The sequence below is a fragment of the Quercus lobata genome, chromosome 11, assembly GCF_001633185.2.
Source record: "Quercus lobata isolate SW786 chromosome 11, ValleyOak3.0 Primary Assembly, whole genome shotgun sequence".
NCBI lineage: Eukaryota > Viridiplantae > Streptophyta > Magnoliopsida > Fagales > Fagaceae > Quercus > Quercus lobata.
In genome coordinates, this window is record NC_044914.1 from 56925473 (window position 1) to 56943826 (window position 18354).

The 18354-nt window shown below is 38.3% G+C and overlaps 2 protein-coding genes across 2 annotated transcripts; one reads left to right on the forward strand and one right to left on the reverse strand.

Moving 5' to 3' along the window:
* Positions 1-317: 317 nt before the first annotated feature.
* Positions 318-6323, reverse strand: LOC115968601 (protein FAR1-RELATED SEQUENCE 9). The gene is made up of 3 exons (XM_031088030.1): positions 5941-6323; positions 1639-3137; positions 318-924 (listed from the first exon to the last, which is right to left on the reverse strand). The coding sequence occupies exons 2-3, from the start codon at positions 3118-3120 to the stop codon at positions 757-759; spliced, it is 1650 nt and encodes a 549-aa protein (XP_030943890.1). The 5' UTR covers positions 3121-3137; positions 5941-6323; the 3' UTR covers positions 318-756.
* Positions 6324-9586: 3263 nt separating this feature from the next.
* LOC115967524 lies at positions 9587-10383 on the forward strand. Its single transcript, XM_031086642.1, has one exon. The coding sequence runs from the start codon at positions 9622-9624 to the stop codon at positions 10360-10362; it is 741 nt and encodes a 246-aa protein (XP_030942502.1). The 5' UTR covers positions 9587-9621; the 3' UTR covers positions 10363-10383.
* The last annotated feature ends 7971 nt before the right edge of the window (positions 10384-18354 follow it).

Below are 18354 nucleotides of genomic sequence, written 5' to 3' on the forward strand. Positions count from 1 at the left end.
ATCTACTCGCATTGATTCATAACTCCAGGTGTTTGGAGGGCTGTTATGAATTATGAGTAGGTTTACTATAAGAATAGAAATGCCATCCAGCAAAAAAAAAAAAAAAAAAAAAAAAAACTTGCTAGTAGTTGACAATTTACACGAATTTATGCTTCCAACTAGAATTGCTCTTATACTAATTGGCAGCTAGCTCGCGATGAGCAGGTACAAGTTTGAACAACAAATCTGGCACCATTTCATGGTTGACCAAAAAAGGATGCTGGAAAATGTTTTATTGTCATAATTTTCACAACATAAAGATAGCATGTAATCCATGATGAAACAAGACAACATATTAATCATTTTCTTTTTACTTTTTTTAAGGCTAATCACAGTATGTTCATTCGCCCACCTAAAGTGCATCATCAGGAGTGCATCATTAAAACGTTAATAATTGGGCCTTTTAGTTTACCCCTCCTCCTCTGCACTTCAAAGTGCATTAGGAGTCAACATTTGGGTATTCTTATGTCATTTCTTTTCCTCATCACAAAGATCGCTCCTACTCTCTTTAGTCTAACACATGGTTCATCCAGCCAGATACTTCAACATTTGGATCTAACATCTTTATCATACATTCTAAATCTCTTAGGGAAAATAAATGTTTCACATCAAACAACGGCTGCCTGCCGCTACAATCACCCTCCCCCTCACTTGCAAGATGCTCACCAGTATGTGAAAGATGTACACGAAACATGAAATATGTAATGCATGTACTGTTCATTCTTTCAAGCTAAGCCTCGCATTTTGAACCTTCACTGATAGCTTCAACTTCTGTTCTTCCATATCTTTCAGAACAGCTAGCAGGTTTGACCGATACACTTCACATCGTTGATTTGTATTCTCCAACTCGGCAGTCAATTCACTAATTTTCTTTTTCTTCTCATCCTGAGCAATTATTTAATGATTCATATCAAAGTCAAGATAGAAATGCAAGCACCATCATAACAAGCATATAAAGGTGAGACTCTTTTAAGTTATGCCACAGAATTATATCTGGTTTTCTGAAGCGCATTACAGAGAATCTTTAATGCTGTGTGCTTTTCTGTTTAATTGCATACTACACATCCTTGTTTAATTAAATGGCTAATCAGATGAGAAAACATATGATTTCATTATTTATTTATTTATTTTTTCTAGTAAGGGTCTATTTGGTTAGGTGTTTTGGGAGCTTAAAAGAGCGTTTTAAAATCCCAAAACCCAAAACTCTATTTTGTAACCACGACTCCTCATAACTTTTTTACAATCACTCATTTCAAACTCAAAACACCATTTTCCGATAGCTTATACAAACGCACCCTAAATAACAAATGTGCTGAGTGGCTCTTAAACTCTTGACCTCACCCTCCACCATGTTCTTATTGTGGGAGAAAGTACAATTTGAGCTAAGCTGATTGACAAAACAATTAAACATGGATGTTTTACAAGACAAGGAAGGAAATTATATAAATATATATATACACATTATATCTTCTTTCAATTTTAGGAAACGCTCTTATTTCAAATAACTAATCAATCAATTTAAAAAAATTGCTCCAAAAAAAAAAAAAAACTTTCAAGATTCCCTGAAATAGATTAGCTTTCAGTCTGGGAGAGACTTACCACAGATTGATATGTTGCCGTTTGATTTTCTTGAGTTGCATGCAATTCTTGCCCACCTCCATTTACTAGAGTAGCACCTTGTGTAGGTCCTGGACCTCTATTCTTCACAGCAGAAACCTTCTTAGCAGCCTCTTTTAAAGCATCCATTGCCACATTATAAATATGGATAGATTTTGCTCCTTCTTCTACATATTTGATTGCTTCCTGACGCAGATTGTTATACCGCACAGTTAAAGATTCCCGAGAACTGTTTGGCAACTCCGCAGCATGTTCATCCAACACTGCACCACTCTTGGCATTCCTTGTCCATCGTTTCAATATATACTGAGCTGGAAGAGTGAGAACATTTTTTGCTCTAAAAACTGCTAATACATGCCTACAAATAATTCCAGAATACTCGAACATTTGGCAGCTGCAACTAGCTTTCATCTCAAAAGAATTGAAAGTCACAGTGTGTGCCTTGTGGTCTTCCCCAAATTTGGCCACTCGATACGTGGTGACTGTCCCTGAGTCATCAATTTTGGTTGCAGGATTAGCAAGGGTCTCAACCAGTTCCTCTTGAAATTTCATGAATATTGTCCTTGTATAAAGATTTGCAGCTTGTTTTTCCATGGGAGATGGTGTCTTCAGAACAGGGGTAGCGTTAGTAGTGTCGTAATCTGCCTTTAATTCCTTATCATGCCAACTTGCTATAGCTTTCTCGTACTGCTTAATCATCATCTGTATGGTAGTCGATGCATTCACATATCCATCAAAGAACAAATTTAAACCCACGCTTCCTTCACTTCTAGATATCTCTCCAAAGAAAGTGTTTCGCATGTATACTGGGACCCACTGTTGCCGAGCATTGTACATTGACTGAAGCCATTCATCACCCATGAGATAGTATCTCTCCAGAAGTGAAGCCCAGCATGACTCAAATTCATCAATTGCCTCAGTCTCATTTATGCACTTTTTGAATTCTGTATCGAAAGTAGGATGTGACTGGTATAAATGAGCCAGTTTCTCTTGCATTTCTCTGAATATGGTCCACTTACAGAAACGATGGCGGGTTTCAGGAAGAACTTGTGTGACAGCAACTTGTACAAACTGGTCTGGATCGCTGGTTATAGAGACCGGTGGTCGTCCAGACATTGCATGAAGCCAAGTTTGGAATAGCCATATGAGGGAGGACTCTGACTCATTGAGAATTAATGCACAACCAAATAACACAGGCTGCCCATGATGATTAAACCCTGTGAATGAGGCAAAGGGTACCCTATACCGGTTTGTCCTGTATGTTGTGTCAAATAGAACAGCATCCCCAAAGTAAGAATAGTTCATTCTGGATGTTGCATCTACCCAGAATATATTTCCACTAGCGTGATCATTATCACCCTGAACTGCATAATAGAAAGCAGGATTCTCTGCATGCATTCGTTTCAGGTAGTCCAGTACATGCTGACCCCCACCCCCAAGGGTCCTCTGCCTGTTGCCACTCATGTATCTCTAGATATCAACTGTGGCATAGGAAAATTTAAAGAGAGAAAAAAAGAGACAGAAGAAAAGGGATATTGTCAAATTGATAAGCCTTTCTCTAAAGCCAAATTTTTTTTTTTATGGATACAAACTAGAGCTGAAGCATTCCTATATTATAAATTATGATTGACAACAAACTTTATTGACAAGTAAAAAGCAGATATGTATTTTTTGATAAGTAAGGAAACAAGATAATTTAACACCCTATTACAATATGTAGAAGCTCATGAATAATGGCTGTGACTCAGCTCAAGCTAGGCAACGATTCCCATTAGAATCATTTTGGTTCATTAAAACTATTTCCATAAACCAAGCAAACTGCATGACAGTGCAAATATTATGAAGCCAGGCACAGCAATCTGCTATCATTCCCTAGACCAAATGTGCAATGAAATCATAGCATTGATTAGATGGAAAAGATGCAGCAGCCCTTCAATTATTAAACATACCTCGACACAGCACCATGGCGATGACAATTACAATATTACAGCTTCTTTTTATGACCAACTGATTTATGCCTATATTCTTTAGGAATAAAATTTTGAGAAGAAACTGGTAGCAATATCAAGCTAGAAGAATCCCATTAGTGAGTTGGGGTTTTTATTTTCTAGCAGACAAGAACAGATGTTATTGGTTTGTTTGAAATGAATCTTCAAAGAAAAAGTGAAAAAATTTACAATGATATTTGAAAGGGTTGGTTATAGTTAGGGGTGGAGGCTAATCCTAAATCCTAATCCATCTAACTTTGCAAATGCTTTTCCTTTTCCCATCTCTTTATTAAAAAAGAATATTCATAGTCATAGATGGACCAAAAAAAAAAATGGAAAATTTAGCTCTATTGCTTTGCTTGCAGTTGTTATAGATAATGCAGAGTACAGTTGTTACAAGTCAAGTATGAGGAATTTGGTTTTGGATTTAGTTTTAAATTATTTTGAAAGGTCCAATTCCAATTCCAACAAACAAAAACGCAACAGGTGATTATTGTTGAACAGGACACAGATATACTGAAACTTAAATAGAAAAAGAAGGCAACTTTAAAATCATAATCACAATCACAATCACAAAGTTGGGTTGTTGATGGGTTTTGACATAACATAAGAAAAGGTTGAATTGTAGTGGAATGAAAAAGCATTCCCAAATGAAATCTCGTAGTGTAGATGATAAAATTTGGAGACAATAATAATAATAATGTGAATGATGGATTAGGGACTAAAGTAAAAAAAAACTTACCTTGTAGGTTGGAGGTTGGGGAGAGGTATTCTTTAATCGGTGTTAAGGTTTTGTTTGGATGGACATTTGGATTTGGATTTGAAATCCATTGATTTTAAAATTCCTTGTTTGGTTCTTTTTAAACAATGAAGGAATGAAATTTATCATTTGAAATTCCACTGTTTGGCTACCTAAGTTTGGATTTGGATTTGGATTTAAGATCAATAAAATATATTTTTTAATTATTATTTTTCTTAATCCTTCTACATGAAATCACACCAAAAAGTATATTTTACATGAAAGTTCTTAGGAGAAAGAGAAGTAAAAATTTCCAATTATATGTGAAAGTCTTTAGAAGAAAGAGATGTATTAGTATCCAATTATATAGGATATATAGAAAATTATACATCTAACCAGCATTACTAATCACCTAGCCCCGTTAGAAACATATCAGAAGTATAGCATGCTTGTGCTAGTAGAGACCAAGTTTTTAGCAAAGAACTGGTAACCAAAAATCAAATATTCACTATGACAAGTTTCTTAATTCTGAAAATTAAAAGTAGAGATACAATTCCTTTAATCAAACATGTAAGATATAAGCAAACTATACAAACAACAAAACACCAGCAGCAAAAAGCTGCAACACGTAAACAGAGCAATCAACAAACTAAATAAAAACTGGAACCATACTTAAAAATAATCAAACTTATTTTTACGATAACAGTAACAAGACTTTTATTATCCACTTCTTAAATCGGTCATGGTTGCATATATAGAAGAAGATTAAAGAGAATCATGAGGTGGTCAAATTATAATTTGAGATCATAAAATTTTATTGAAAGCATAGCAATTAAAACAATTGATTTAAAATGCCTTGAATCCAAATCCCATTCGTCTGTACTAGGTTAGCTTAATCTGATGGTTTTTATTTAAGCAAGTTCCATGGACATACATGATTGGCAACACACGTAATAGAAAATCACTATAAAGATAAGTACCAATCCAATTAAAATCAGTTTCTTTAGATTTAAAGCAGGTAGGGCGTGGGGGTCAGGTGACCATCACACACATAGTATAATACTTAGGTTCAAACTTAAAGCCCACTACTTGGATTACCATTGAAGACAACCAACAAACTCTATTAACCTATACTAACTTGTCACTGTGGCACCAGAACTCAAAATCTGTGTACAATTGCTCAAAATCTCAGTAAAAAAAATCCATGCATCAAAATACACAGCTCACAGAGGCATTTCATCGAACAGTTAATTGCTTGCATTTCAGTTAGACAAACCTTTGAAAAACATAAAATCTCCAACCATTCCTTAACAAAACTAAACCAACCCAGGCACCAAACCTCGATATTGACACTCCCAGCCTTACCAATAGATATAGACCCCCATGGCCAAATCCAAACAAAACAAAGTACCCATGAAAAATTCAACTCTCTTCAGAATCACATTCAATAAACCCAAACACAAACAAATTATAGAATAGAAAATACAAAACCCATAGACAAAAAATTGCAATGTTGTTTTGTGAAGGCAGAAGGAAGAGAGGATGAGAGAGACAAACCTGAAACCCAGAGCGGTTGATGGTGGTTATCGGCTTCAACAACAGCACCTGAGTCCAATTTCAATTTCAAACATGAGCGTCTTCCTCCTCCGTGGATTTCCCAAATTCCATGTTTTCAGAAACCTCGAGCGAGCGAGCGAGTGAGTACGATTCAAGAAAAGACTCTTAACTTATTAACTCTTCTCTTTCTCTGTTTCTACAAATAAAAGTTGACACTCTATCTAATCACTAATCACTCCAAATTCTGAACACTGTTTTCCTCAACTCAGTCTCAAGTACCAAGAATCTACTCCTCCACATTACCCAATTTTTTATGTTGGTCAATTTTACTTATATACCCATTGCCAATCTTAACTTAACTAATAAATGGATACATGCTGAATTTGATTTCTATTCAAAACTTCATCAAATATTAGTTGAGCTATATGATTTTATGACAAATTTTTGATTTCTTCTTTTGAAGAAAACCTTTTTTTTAAATATAATTAATTTTTTTTTCAGTATTTGGTGGCATTAGATAATGTTGTTCAAAGGAAAATTAAAAGTCAGTTAATGAAAAACCTTAATAAAAAATTAGTTTAATTTCAAGAGGATATTTTTCACCTTTATTTTTCAAAAAACAATCTCATTCTCATAGTTGCCCTTTCATGTTTTGAATTATATAAGAAATATTATTAATTTTTTGTGCATACCAAATATTAGAAATAATTTTTCAACTTATTTTCTAGGTCACTACCAAATATAGGAAAATGCAACAGTTTTCTTTTTGGAAGATAACTCATTTTCTAGAAATCATTTTATTGTTTTGTCAAAGCATATGGACCATATATTTTAGACCCTATAGTGGAAGGGAATGTAACAAATTAAATCATATGGTTTAACAAAAGTAACGAAATTAACCTTGACATTTTAAAAAATATATAACAAATTAAATCCTAAGATTAAAAAAATATTGTGTTTGAAGTTTCAAAAAATAACCGATTAAACTCTATAGTTGTTATTGTACTCATGATATATTCTATTTTTGTTAGGTAATAAAAAGATATTATAAGAACAAAGAAAGAGGAGGAAGCATTTCCATCTCTTTCAGAAAGGTGCAAGACAAAGTGTCAACTTCTCCTTTAGAGTGGGCAAGAGAGTTTGCAGGTCTCAACCATGCACGCGGTTATTTAGTTAGTAAATTCAAAGCACCCCCCTTTGTAAAAAAAAAGAAGAAGAAAACTCCTGTTCTTTAGCCTCACAAGCAATTAGGAGAGCAATGGGATTTTATTATTATTTATAATTCAATAGTTAAAATAAGAAGGAAAAGTTTAAATTCTAGAAAATATTTGCGATTTATTTGTTTTTGTATTTTATCAAGTTGCCCATTGTTCTATATCTCAAAAAAAGAAAGAAAGTTGTGCATTGTCCATGCTTGATGCAACCGATCATCAGAATTATTGCTCTCATGTGCTAGCTCTTGTTTTTTTCTCCGTGATGAATTTGTATTCGAATTTCTAAAGTATGATGGTTTCCGTTATTTCAACAAAACTAGTCGCGTACAATTACATATATGCCATATGGAATCAGATTCTGTATAATACATTGAACTGTGACTTTAACAAAGTAGTGATTTCTTTTCCATTCTCTCATGAACGCCTTAGGGTAGTCAATATTATATAATCTTGAGGTGCATGCATACGGTCGCGAATACCGATATAAGGTATAAGGCTTCCAATTAAGTTCCAACTAAAATTGTAGCGTTATTGACACAGAAGAGTGGCATGGCATATTAATTATGCTTGAATCAAGAACAATTCGCATACCTCATTCAAGCCACAATCAAAAAGCTGAATGTGTAGAATATGAAAAACGTGTCACTAACTTTTATGATCAGGTCCATTTTGCACTCTCTGACGGAGAGATACGAAACCTTCCAGATAATTCAGCCTGCAACTTTTTCAAGCGTTGAATTCCTTGTTTTAACAAAAAATATGCCTGAAAAATTCCTATTGTTGTACCCTGAAAAAACAGAAAGCCAAAATCAATACAAGTAATGGCCACTTTAATTAAGTGAAACACAAAAATTTATCAATCAAAAAGTTAAAAAGATAGAGAAACAGATAAAGAAACACTATTCTAAGTTTCGTATTTCTTTTTATTAATCCACACCCAACAAGTACTAGTAGTTTAGATTCAATTTTAAAGACCTATAGTTTAGCAAGTAAATTAGAATATATACGTGTAGATTGGTCGAGGGGCATGCATTGCAAATTTGAGTCATTAAGGCTGTGTTTGGTTCGTGTAAAAGTATTTCCGGAAAATATTCTATTTTCCGGAAATGCTATTTTCCGGAAAGGAAAATGTTTTCATGTGTTTGGTTGCATTTCAAAAAATGTTTCGGAAAATATTTTCTGATGTTTGGTTGTGTTCTTGAAAATAGCATAGAAAACACATTTTCACATTTTCTCACATTTTCTTGGTTACCAAACGATTATATAATATCATTTATTCATCAAAACATAAACAAAACCCAGAAAAAAATCATCAAATCCGGACAAACGAAGGCGAGATCGCGATCGGCGCGATCGTGATCGGAGCGGTCGGTGCATCGCGATCGGCGGCGCGATGCGTCGATCGCGATTGCGATCGCGCCGACGGCATCATGCGTCGATCGCGATCGCGATCGCGTCGACGGCGTGATGCGTCGATCGCGATCGCGATCAACGCGTTCGCGCGATCGCGATCTCTCCGATCGACGCATTGCGATCGGCGGCGCGATGCGTCGATCGTGATCGCGATCGACGCGTTCGCGCGATCGCGATCTCTCCGATCGACGCATCGCGCTGCCGATCGCGATCGACGCATTGCGATTGGCAGCGCGATGCGTCGATAACGATCGACGCATCGCGATCGCGCGAAGATCGAAGCGGAGATCGCGATCGGAGCTCTGGGTGGCTGGATCGATCGGAGCTCTCGCACTTGATCTCGCTCGTTGGCTTCGATCTCGTTCGTTGGCTTGATCTATTCCGCACTTGATTTCGCTCGTGGGCTGTTGTGTTCTTCGATTGTTTTTTTCTGTTCTTTCTCTCTCGCTCTCGTGTTGTGTTTTCTGTTTTTTCTCTCCCTCTCTCTGCGTTTTGCAAGCCACGGAAATCAATTGAAGTGAAAATGAAGGCAGATTTTCATTTCCGTGGTCAAGGCTTCAAATTTCGGTCAACAGGAAATTCATTTCCGGAAAATAATATTTTCCGTCACAGCCAAACGCTCCATTTTCCGGAAATTGATTTCCGGAATTCATTTGAAGTCGAAACAAACGCACCCTAAAACAGTAACTTTGGTATTAGAGATGGTAATCGGATCAGCTAGAAGGCATGCAATAACAACATCCCCCAAGCAAGGATTTATTAGATTCCTGCAAATGCTTTCTCGATTTATCACTCAACCCACCTTTTGCCTTAAATTGTAGTAACAACCGTATAAACAAGTTATTCTCTAACTCTACATGTAAAACTTACGCAAAGTATCTTCCAAGAGGACTGTTGAAAAAATCCTTATTGAGCTATTCAAAGGCAAACCAAATTATACTTCTAATCTTCATCCATACCATCCATATAAACAAATCCCATCTCCCCAAATTTTCATACGGGCTATATATAAGCTAGCTTATTAGAAGTTGAGTAAAAATAAGAAAAACCCCTCATGATGAAAATCGACAAAGAGATTTCTCACCCAATCCATCCACTGCACAAGCTAAAGCTTGAATACACAGAGATCCCATTCAATTGTGATGGGTGCAAAGAAGCTGGTATTGGCCTCAAATACAAATGCCAGCAATGCGAGTTTGACTTGCATAAGGCCTGTGCTGTGGCACCCCCAATTAGTATTATTCATCATCCTTTTTACGAGAAATGTGAGTTCCAATTTCACTATAATCCCCCTGGTGCAGCTAGGAGAATATGTGATGCATGTAGGAAAGATGTTCTGGGGTTTGTGTACCACTGCAAAAGATGTGGTTTTGATCTTCATCCTTGCTGTGCAAACCTCCCACAGGTCCTAAACGATGGGGAATACAACCTTTACTTGTGCCTCAAGCTCTCTAGTTCATGCCATCGTTGTGGGGGCAAAGGACATGGTTGGTCTTATAGGTCCCACTGCAAAACCTATCACCTACATGTGTCATGTGTTAAGGAGTTGCTTGTGGAGAACTGGCAGGCTATGTATCTTAATGTAGACAAGAACAAGGTCAGGGAAATGCAAACTAGGATCCCAAGCCTTAAAGGGACACTTAAAAACTATCATGGTCATGGAGCAGGGAGAGGAGGAAAGGTGAGCAAGTGCTGTCAGATTGCTGGTGGAGCTATTCGTGTTATTGTCTCTGCCATCTTGGGGGATCCTACAGCTATAATAGCTGCAGTGGTTGGGGGTTTCATATCCAAGTAGGTAGAACTGTGCAAAACACCAACGGAGAAATTAATGCATATGATATATATGTAATTATTAAAGTCTCTTCTGTTCTGCATGCATAATATTCATGTGTGTATTACAAAGTTTATAACATAAGTTTTACAAATCAATGCGTCACAAATCACAAAAAAAAAATTCATTTATTATCTTATTGAAGTATAGTCAATCACATTCATTGGAACAGAATGAAATTAATAATATTGTGATTTACAACTATATTTTTATGTTGGCTTTAATTCAGTGTCAAATTTAATTGTAATTTTTGTTCAATCATTTCCTTGTATTTATTGTGGGATTTTATGTAAGGGTTGTGTGTGAGAGTTTGGTGAAGATCTATGAAGAAGGAGAATTCGTGACTGGCTCACAAGTGACAACCCGCGAAAGGCCACTTGAAAAGCACATTCTAGAATCTGAACAGTTTCATGCTAGACTGGATTTCACGAGTCACTTTGCAACTTAGGCCAAGTCGCGAGTGACCCACAAAACTCACTGCCTGGAGCTTTTTTAAAGTGGGTTTTTCTCATTCCTTTACTAACACTATATAAGCCCTTATTACCCATGAAATTGAAAGGAGTTTTTCCAAGGAACTTTTAAGAAAGAAAATCCTAGCTATACACTTGAGAGTTAGAGATTGTAAACCCACAATTATCTACACCTTTTCTCTAAAGTTTTTCTCTACTCCTACCTTTCCATTTACACATCCTTAATAGGTTCTTAGCCCAAACACTTACCTCACCCATTCTAAGTGTTGAGAGAAGTTTTGGTGCATATGAGAAGCATTGGAAGAAGCCATAGATTGGTGGATGCAATTTGGAGCTAATTGTGGGATCCGGATAACTAGTGAAAACATGGCTTCGTGAAACCCGTTGGTAGCTGGAACTTGGAGGGTTCAAGTACATTGGGTAGATTAGACTTAGAGGGTCTTTTTGATATTCGTATACTCTAACTTTATTCACTAGTGGATCGATTTTGGCTTGGAGGGCCGCGGAAAGGGTTTTCACCGAGTACTTCAGTTTTCTCTTTGATAACATGTTTTGATGTTATTTTTTATTTGCATCTCTCTTCTCTTACTCTTTAAGTTTTATATTTATCATTGCTCGCTTGTGGTTATGGCTTAGAGAGTAGTTCTAGTTATTGCGTATTATTTACTTTTGTTCCACACTTAGATAAGTTAGAGTGAAAACAATTAAGACGTGTTTTTAAAATTGTTTTATCAAAAATATTTACTTATATATTTCTAGGATGTCTCCTAAATATTATTTGGTTCAATGAGCTATTAGGATATATGAGTAATTAGAGGAAAAATAAAGTATATTAATAATTTATAAACTTTTTATTTTTATGAAATATATTAAATACATTTTTAAATATTGAGTTATGTGTGGTATATAAGAGTAATTTTTGTAAATAAAAATAATATATTAGTCAAATATATGGGGGCTATTAATTTAAATTATACATAAGTTTTTAGATTTTTACCAAAAATAGAAGAAGGAAGAGCAATTTTTGGAAAGTCAAGAGGGCCACGACCCCCCTTCCCCCGCTCTTGATTCTTAAGCTTAGGGGTATTGCTAGACCATGTATAAATTGAGTGTCAAAAACTTAAGAAAAATTTTTGTGGGACTCACAAGTCTCGTAGACTTAAAACAGGAGCTTGTGATTCCCATCACCCATACCCGTTTTCTGTACGGGTTAACAGTTGGAATCACTACTTCTTAAAACCCGATTTTAAAAAAATAGAATAAGAACCATCGAATAAAATCGAAGAGGAGGAGGAGAAACGACGTAGTTTTGAACTGCTGTTGCGTTTGGAAACTTCAAAGTTGGATCTTGATCGATCTTAGGAAGCCAATACAAATAAAGGCGTATTTCTGAGAGTTGAGAGGAGGCCCAATCTTGTTCTTCCCCATTACTGTAATGTATCAAACCTTGGCCCGTCTAAGTGAAGAGGTTCGGATGGACCAAACCCGGGCTGGGAGAACTCGGAATCGGACTCGATTGGTGACTCATCTGAGTCACGCACGGACTCGGTGGCGGCAGAGTGGCAATGGAGGAGTTGAACAGATGTGTATGGCAGAGAGTTAGCGATTGACCACTCCAATACCAGCTTCCTGATCCTCACCAAACACCACCCTGTCGAAGTTAGCTTTGACTGAAAATCCAAGCGGAGGCTGCCACCACACCTGGCTGGGTCTATTTCCTCTCACCATTCCCTATTTTCCTTGTTGAAATTTAGCCAACAGAGCCGAGGCAGAGTGGGCGACTCTAGAGCATGGCTGAGGATTATTGTTCGCTTTCAACTTGTTTCTCCGCATCCAGATCAGCCACGCCGTCATCGCAAACAATTCCAGACTAAAACTTTTTGCCTTAGTAAAACTCACAAGGTCGCTCATGACTTGAAGGCTCTGACCCTTTCTCCTCACCTCCCCAAAAGCTGGTGCCCATGCCTCACGGACCTTCTCGTAGTCCCATAGAGCGTGAAACTCATCTTCAGCCATGCATCCACATTGGTCACACGTCGAGTTGTCCACCACCCTTCTTTTTTGGAGATTAGACTTCGTTGGGAGAGCTCTTGAGCAAGCACGCCATAGAAATATCTTCACCTTATTTGGCACTTTCAGTTGCCAAATATCCTTCCAGAAATGTTTAATCACCTCCGAATTTGAGCTGGAAGGCAGGGAGTTCATCTGAGACTCATGCAACAACTGATAGCCGGTTTTGACAGAGTAGGAACCCGACCTGCATCTCGGCCAAGAGAGATAGTCCTCTTGATCCGTGACACACAGGGGAATACTCTTGATTCTTTGGGCTTCAAAAGGCAGGAAGATGTCATCCACTAGTTGCTCATTCCTGCCCCCTCCACTCGGCTCCAACAAATTAACTACTGACCAATTTGAAACCTCTTCAATTCTTGGAGAAACTACACAAGCTGAGGCCCCCCCAAGTAGCCACCTGTCATTGTATATGTTTATCTTAGTGCCATTCCCTACTCGCCAAAGTAAACCCGACTGAACCAACTTTGAGGCCTTTACTATGCTTTGCCATGCATACGACCCTGACGCTACCTTAGCATCAAAAACTGACCTACTTGGGAAATACTTCGCACTAAAGACCCAGTAAAAGAGAGATGATTGGTCCACTAGTAGTCTCCACTCTTGTTTAGCAAGCATAGCCCCATTAAATTTCTCCAAGTCTTTAAAACCCATACCCTCTAACGCCTTAGGCTTACACATAGTTTCCCAATTCTTCCAATGAATCTTACTTTGGTCACCCCGTTGGCCCCACCAAAATTTCCTTATCATCATTTCTATGTCATTTAGTAGTCCGGATGGGAGCTTGAAGCAACCCATCGCAAAGGTGGGTATAGCTTGAATTACCGCCTTTAGGAGCACCTCCCTTCTCGTTTGTGATAAAAGCTTTTCTTCCAACCTTGAAGCTTGTTCCAAACTCTCTCCTTAATGAAATAGAGGCTCGCCTTTTTATTCCTTCCCACCACCACTGGTAGACCAAGGTACTTCTCATATTCCCGCATTTCACTTACCCCCAACTCATTAATTATCTCAATCTTCCTCTCTTCCGAAGTAGCCTTACTAAAGAACACGGTAGTTTTTTCTCTATTTAGATTTTGGCCGGAGGCTTGCTCATGCAACACCAAAATACTTTGGATAACATCCAAATCACTCTTAGTAGCTCAACAAAAAAGGAGGGTGTCATCCGCAAAGAACAAATGGGAAATTTTTGGGCCATTTTTGCAAAGAGAGAAACCCCTAATAGCTTCGGACCTGGCTGCCTGTTGCAGTTGGCAATTTAGGGCTTCAGAACAAATTAAGAATAGATATGGAAAGAGAGGGTCCCCTTGCCTAATACCCCTCGATGGCCGGATATCACCCTTTGGAACTCCATTTACAAGAATTGAATAAGAAGCCGAATTTATACAACTCAATATCAAGGCCACCCACCTCGCATCAAAACCCATCTTCATCATAGTGACCTCTAAGAAACTCCACTCCACCCTATCGTAAGCCTTGCTCATATCAAGCTTCAAGGCCATAAAACCCCCTTTTTTTGATTTTTGGTTCTTCATATGACGCAAAGTCTTGAATGCTACAAGGATGTTATCGAAAATTGCTTTGTTTGATTGGAAAGCACTTTGAGATTCTGAAATAATCAAGGGTAGCACCCCTTTAAGCCTGTTTGCGATCACCTTTGATACAAGCTTATAGATTATATTACATAAAGAAATAGGGCGGTATTTAGAGACTTTTGTGGGACTTTTTACCTTTGGGATAAGAGTGATGAAAGTCTGATTTATGGATGGAGGGATGACACCCGAAGCAAGACAACTCAACACCGCTTTAGTCACATCTGCACCCACTGACGGCCAATAGTGCTGAAAAAAAAGGGGAAGGAGTCCATTCGGACCCGGGGCCTTCAAAGGTTTCATTTGATTCAGAGCCGTGACCACCTCTTCCTTAGTATACTCCTCATTTGGCACTTCATTCATCTCCTCCGTTACAGAGCAAGGCACATCTGCCACAACTTCCTCCATCCTACACAGATTTGATGAGTTAAAGAGGAGTTGGTAGTAATTGACCAAAATCTGTGAAGTCCCATCCTCATCTGTGCACACCTCCCCACTCGGATCTTCAAGAGCATCAATTCGATTCCTTTTAAACCGATGAGATGCTCTACTATGGAAAAACTTTGTATTGTTATCACCCTTTTGCAACCATAGAGCTTGAGATCATTGTTTCCACATTTGTTCTTCCTTAACCAGAAGCTTCAAAATATCTAACTTCAACCTTTGAACCCGAGAGAAACTTCCACCCCTTATAGCCTCTTCCTCAACCACTCTCAAGAAATCTTTTTTCTCCCTAAGTCTTCGGGTCACATTACCAAAGGCTACTTTGCTCCACCACTTCAAATTCTTGCAACACCTCTCCACTTTTCCTTCCACTCTACTCATCGGACTACCACGATAAACATGGGACCATGCATCCTCAATGACTTCTCTACACCCCTCATCCCTCATCCACATTTGCTTAAACCGCCAAGGTTTGTTCACTTGCTTAGGTATACCTAATGAGTGAATCATAATCGGCTTGTGATCCGATGTACCACACTCCAAATGAACTACTTTTGTAGCCGAAAACATAGAGAGCCAATCCGCCGTTCCAACCGCTCTATCAAGTCTCTCCCTCATTGTATGTCCCTCCTCTTGCCCATTGCACCAAGTGAATTTGTTACCACTCTTGAAAACCACATTCATCCATCACGTCCTTAAACTCCTGAATTTGCCTACTTGGTCTATGTCTCCCCCCCAATTTCTCATGGCCTCGGATAATTTCGTTAAAGTCCCCTGCACATATCCAAGGTAATGTAAATTTTCCTTTTAGTCTTCTCAAAGTGGCCCATGAAATATAGTGATTACTTGTTTCGGATTCCCCATAGAAGCCGGTGAATCTCCACTCCCCTTCCTTTCCTTTATTAATGATCGCATCAATATGATTTGGCGAGTAAGTATCAACCGAGAAATCCACTTATTTCTTCCAAAAAATCACCACCCCTCCGTCCCTCCCTTCTCTTGAAAACTCAATCATACCATCAAACTTCAACTTGTCATGTAAATAAATTAGCCTAGCTTTTTTCAACCATGTTTTGGCTACAAACACGATTGAGGGAGAATGAGCCCGAATTAAGTCACCAAGCTCCTGCTCTGTCTGAGGGCTCCCAAGTCCTCGACAGTTCTAGCATAAAATATTCATTGCTATTGGTGGGGCTGCTCCGCAGCCTCCACCATTAAAATAGTTTGATCCTAACCAAAGCAAGAAACCAATCTCTTCTTATTAGGTAACTCACTGTAATCCCCCTCAGATGCTAATCTTTTTGTGTTTTTTATGACTACCCTAGGAGTAGCATTCTCTGCTAGCCGTGCATGGGCTTTTTTCCTCACCCTTTTTGCCTTTTCCACCCTAACACTACTTTTCCTAGAGCTCATAATATAAGAAATATCACATAAAGCAGATTGGGTAATAGGAACACTTACCAAGACCCCCTCCTTCTCACATGTTTGAGTAGTCACCATCTCAAACCCTAATTTTGTTTTTGCTTTTGTGCTTTCCACTGCCGTGTATAAGACTTCAGCCCCCCTAGCTGGACTTTCAACCTTATTCCCATCATAATTTCCTTCTTTGGAAGCCCCTAAAGTTACGCCACCCTCCTTGTCAAAATGTGTCAGGTCCTTATCAACCTCAGCTAGCCTTTCCTCAAAACTTTCCCTTGAATCATGGCTTTCCAATACCGCCCCATCATGGATCATGGCTTCCCCTTCTGACCCTACTAAAACCTTGTTAAAAGCACCCTGAAAATGTGCTGCAACCTTAGTTTGTTCCTACACCACCGTGGGAAGAAGATCATCCACCTGAAGCACCGGCGGCACCACCACATTCTCGGCCTCAACCACCTTTTTCTTTCGAGCTTTCTTTGCAGCGTAGAAACCTGGAACTTTGAGGATTGAGCTTCTGCCCTTCACAAATGGTGTAGCCGTAATCCATGCACCATAGGCTTGGTTCTCCTTAGTAAGCTTACCTTCACTATCAATCCATAAATCACAGTCACTGTCTACATGATTCAAACAACCACACCAGTAGCAAATGTTGGGAAGTCTTTCATACTTGAAAGACACCCAACTTTGCTCACCTTTGGACAGAGATATTAGTCTTCCCCTGCACAGAGTCTTGCTAATGTCAATAACTACCTTCATGCGTAGAAAACTCCCCCCATCCATCTCACCCTCATCACTACTTTGACAAACAGCCCCTACCACTTCACAGAGTTTCATCGCCACTGTTTTGTTCATAAACTTAAATGGAACATCGTGTATTTGGACCCAAATCGGAATCCTCTTAAACTCTAGGTCCCGGAGGGAAACTCCCCTGTCATACCACTGTAGCACCACCAGGTGCTTATCAAAACTCCAAGGGGAATTGCTCATTATCCTCTCCACCTCCTCCTTTTTTTCAAAAGTAAACAGTAAGACATGGTCACTGATCTTCCTAACCTCAAAACCCTTCACCGACCTCCACAGAGGGCTGATAGTTTTTGTCACAGCCTCCACATTGAGTGCTCGTTTTGTCAAAAATTTTGATGCCATAGTAAATTTCTTGGTTAGGAGCTCATCATCCAACCCCAGCTCGTCACCTTCCTTGGCATTCAGAAACAAGCTTTGCCAATGTTTTGTAAGGTTCTCCATATTCTAACACCCCCTCCCACCTCTTGTGTCTCCCACAGCCCCAGGAAAAATGGGAAAAGAAAAAAAAAATGAAAATAGAAGAATAGAAAAAGGAAAGCTAGCCTTCGAACCACCTCCAAGCAAAAATTTCTTGAGATACAAAGAATCTTACCACCAGGAACGTCAGGTTCTACAGCCCAAAAAGAAGCTTTTCTGGTGCTCCAGAGAAGCTTCTTTAGAGACAGAGAAAAAAAAGAGCAAAGAGTCGGTGAACACATAGTTAAGCTCCCTTTTTCTTCCATAATTTTTTTTCCTTCTTTTATATAGGTGGTTGTCAAGTCATGGTAGGAATCAATGTTATGAATTTCGTTCCGTTTTAGCTAGTATTTCTCTTATGGCATGCAAACCAGAATGATAATACCATATGTTTCACATTAGATTAAATTTTGGCCAATTTTGGGATTTTCGACCATTCTGGTTAATTCTGAGTAATTTCAACTGAAATTCAAATTTTTCCTTGTATGAAATGTAGAGTTCTTTGAGTGAGAGTGAAATTTTGGAAAAGAGAGAGGAGGTGAAAGAGAAAAAATGAAAATTTTTTTGTTGACAAAATGAAACTATGAACTTGATTTGGCATTCTTTTGTTGTTGACAATTCCGCCATTGCTAAAATCTTAATGTTTATTTTTGGTTGGAGTAGATCTGATTTGTTTTGGGAGAAGACAGAAGAGGTAGTAG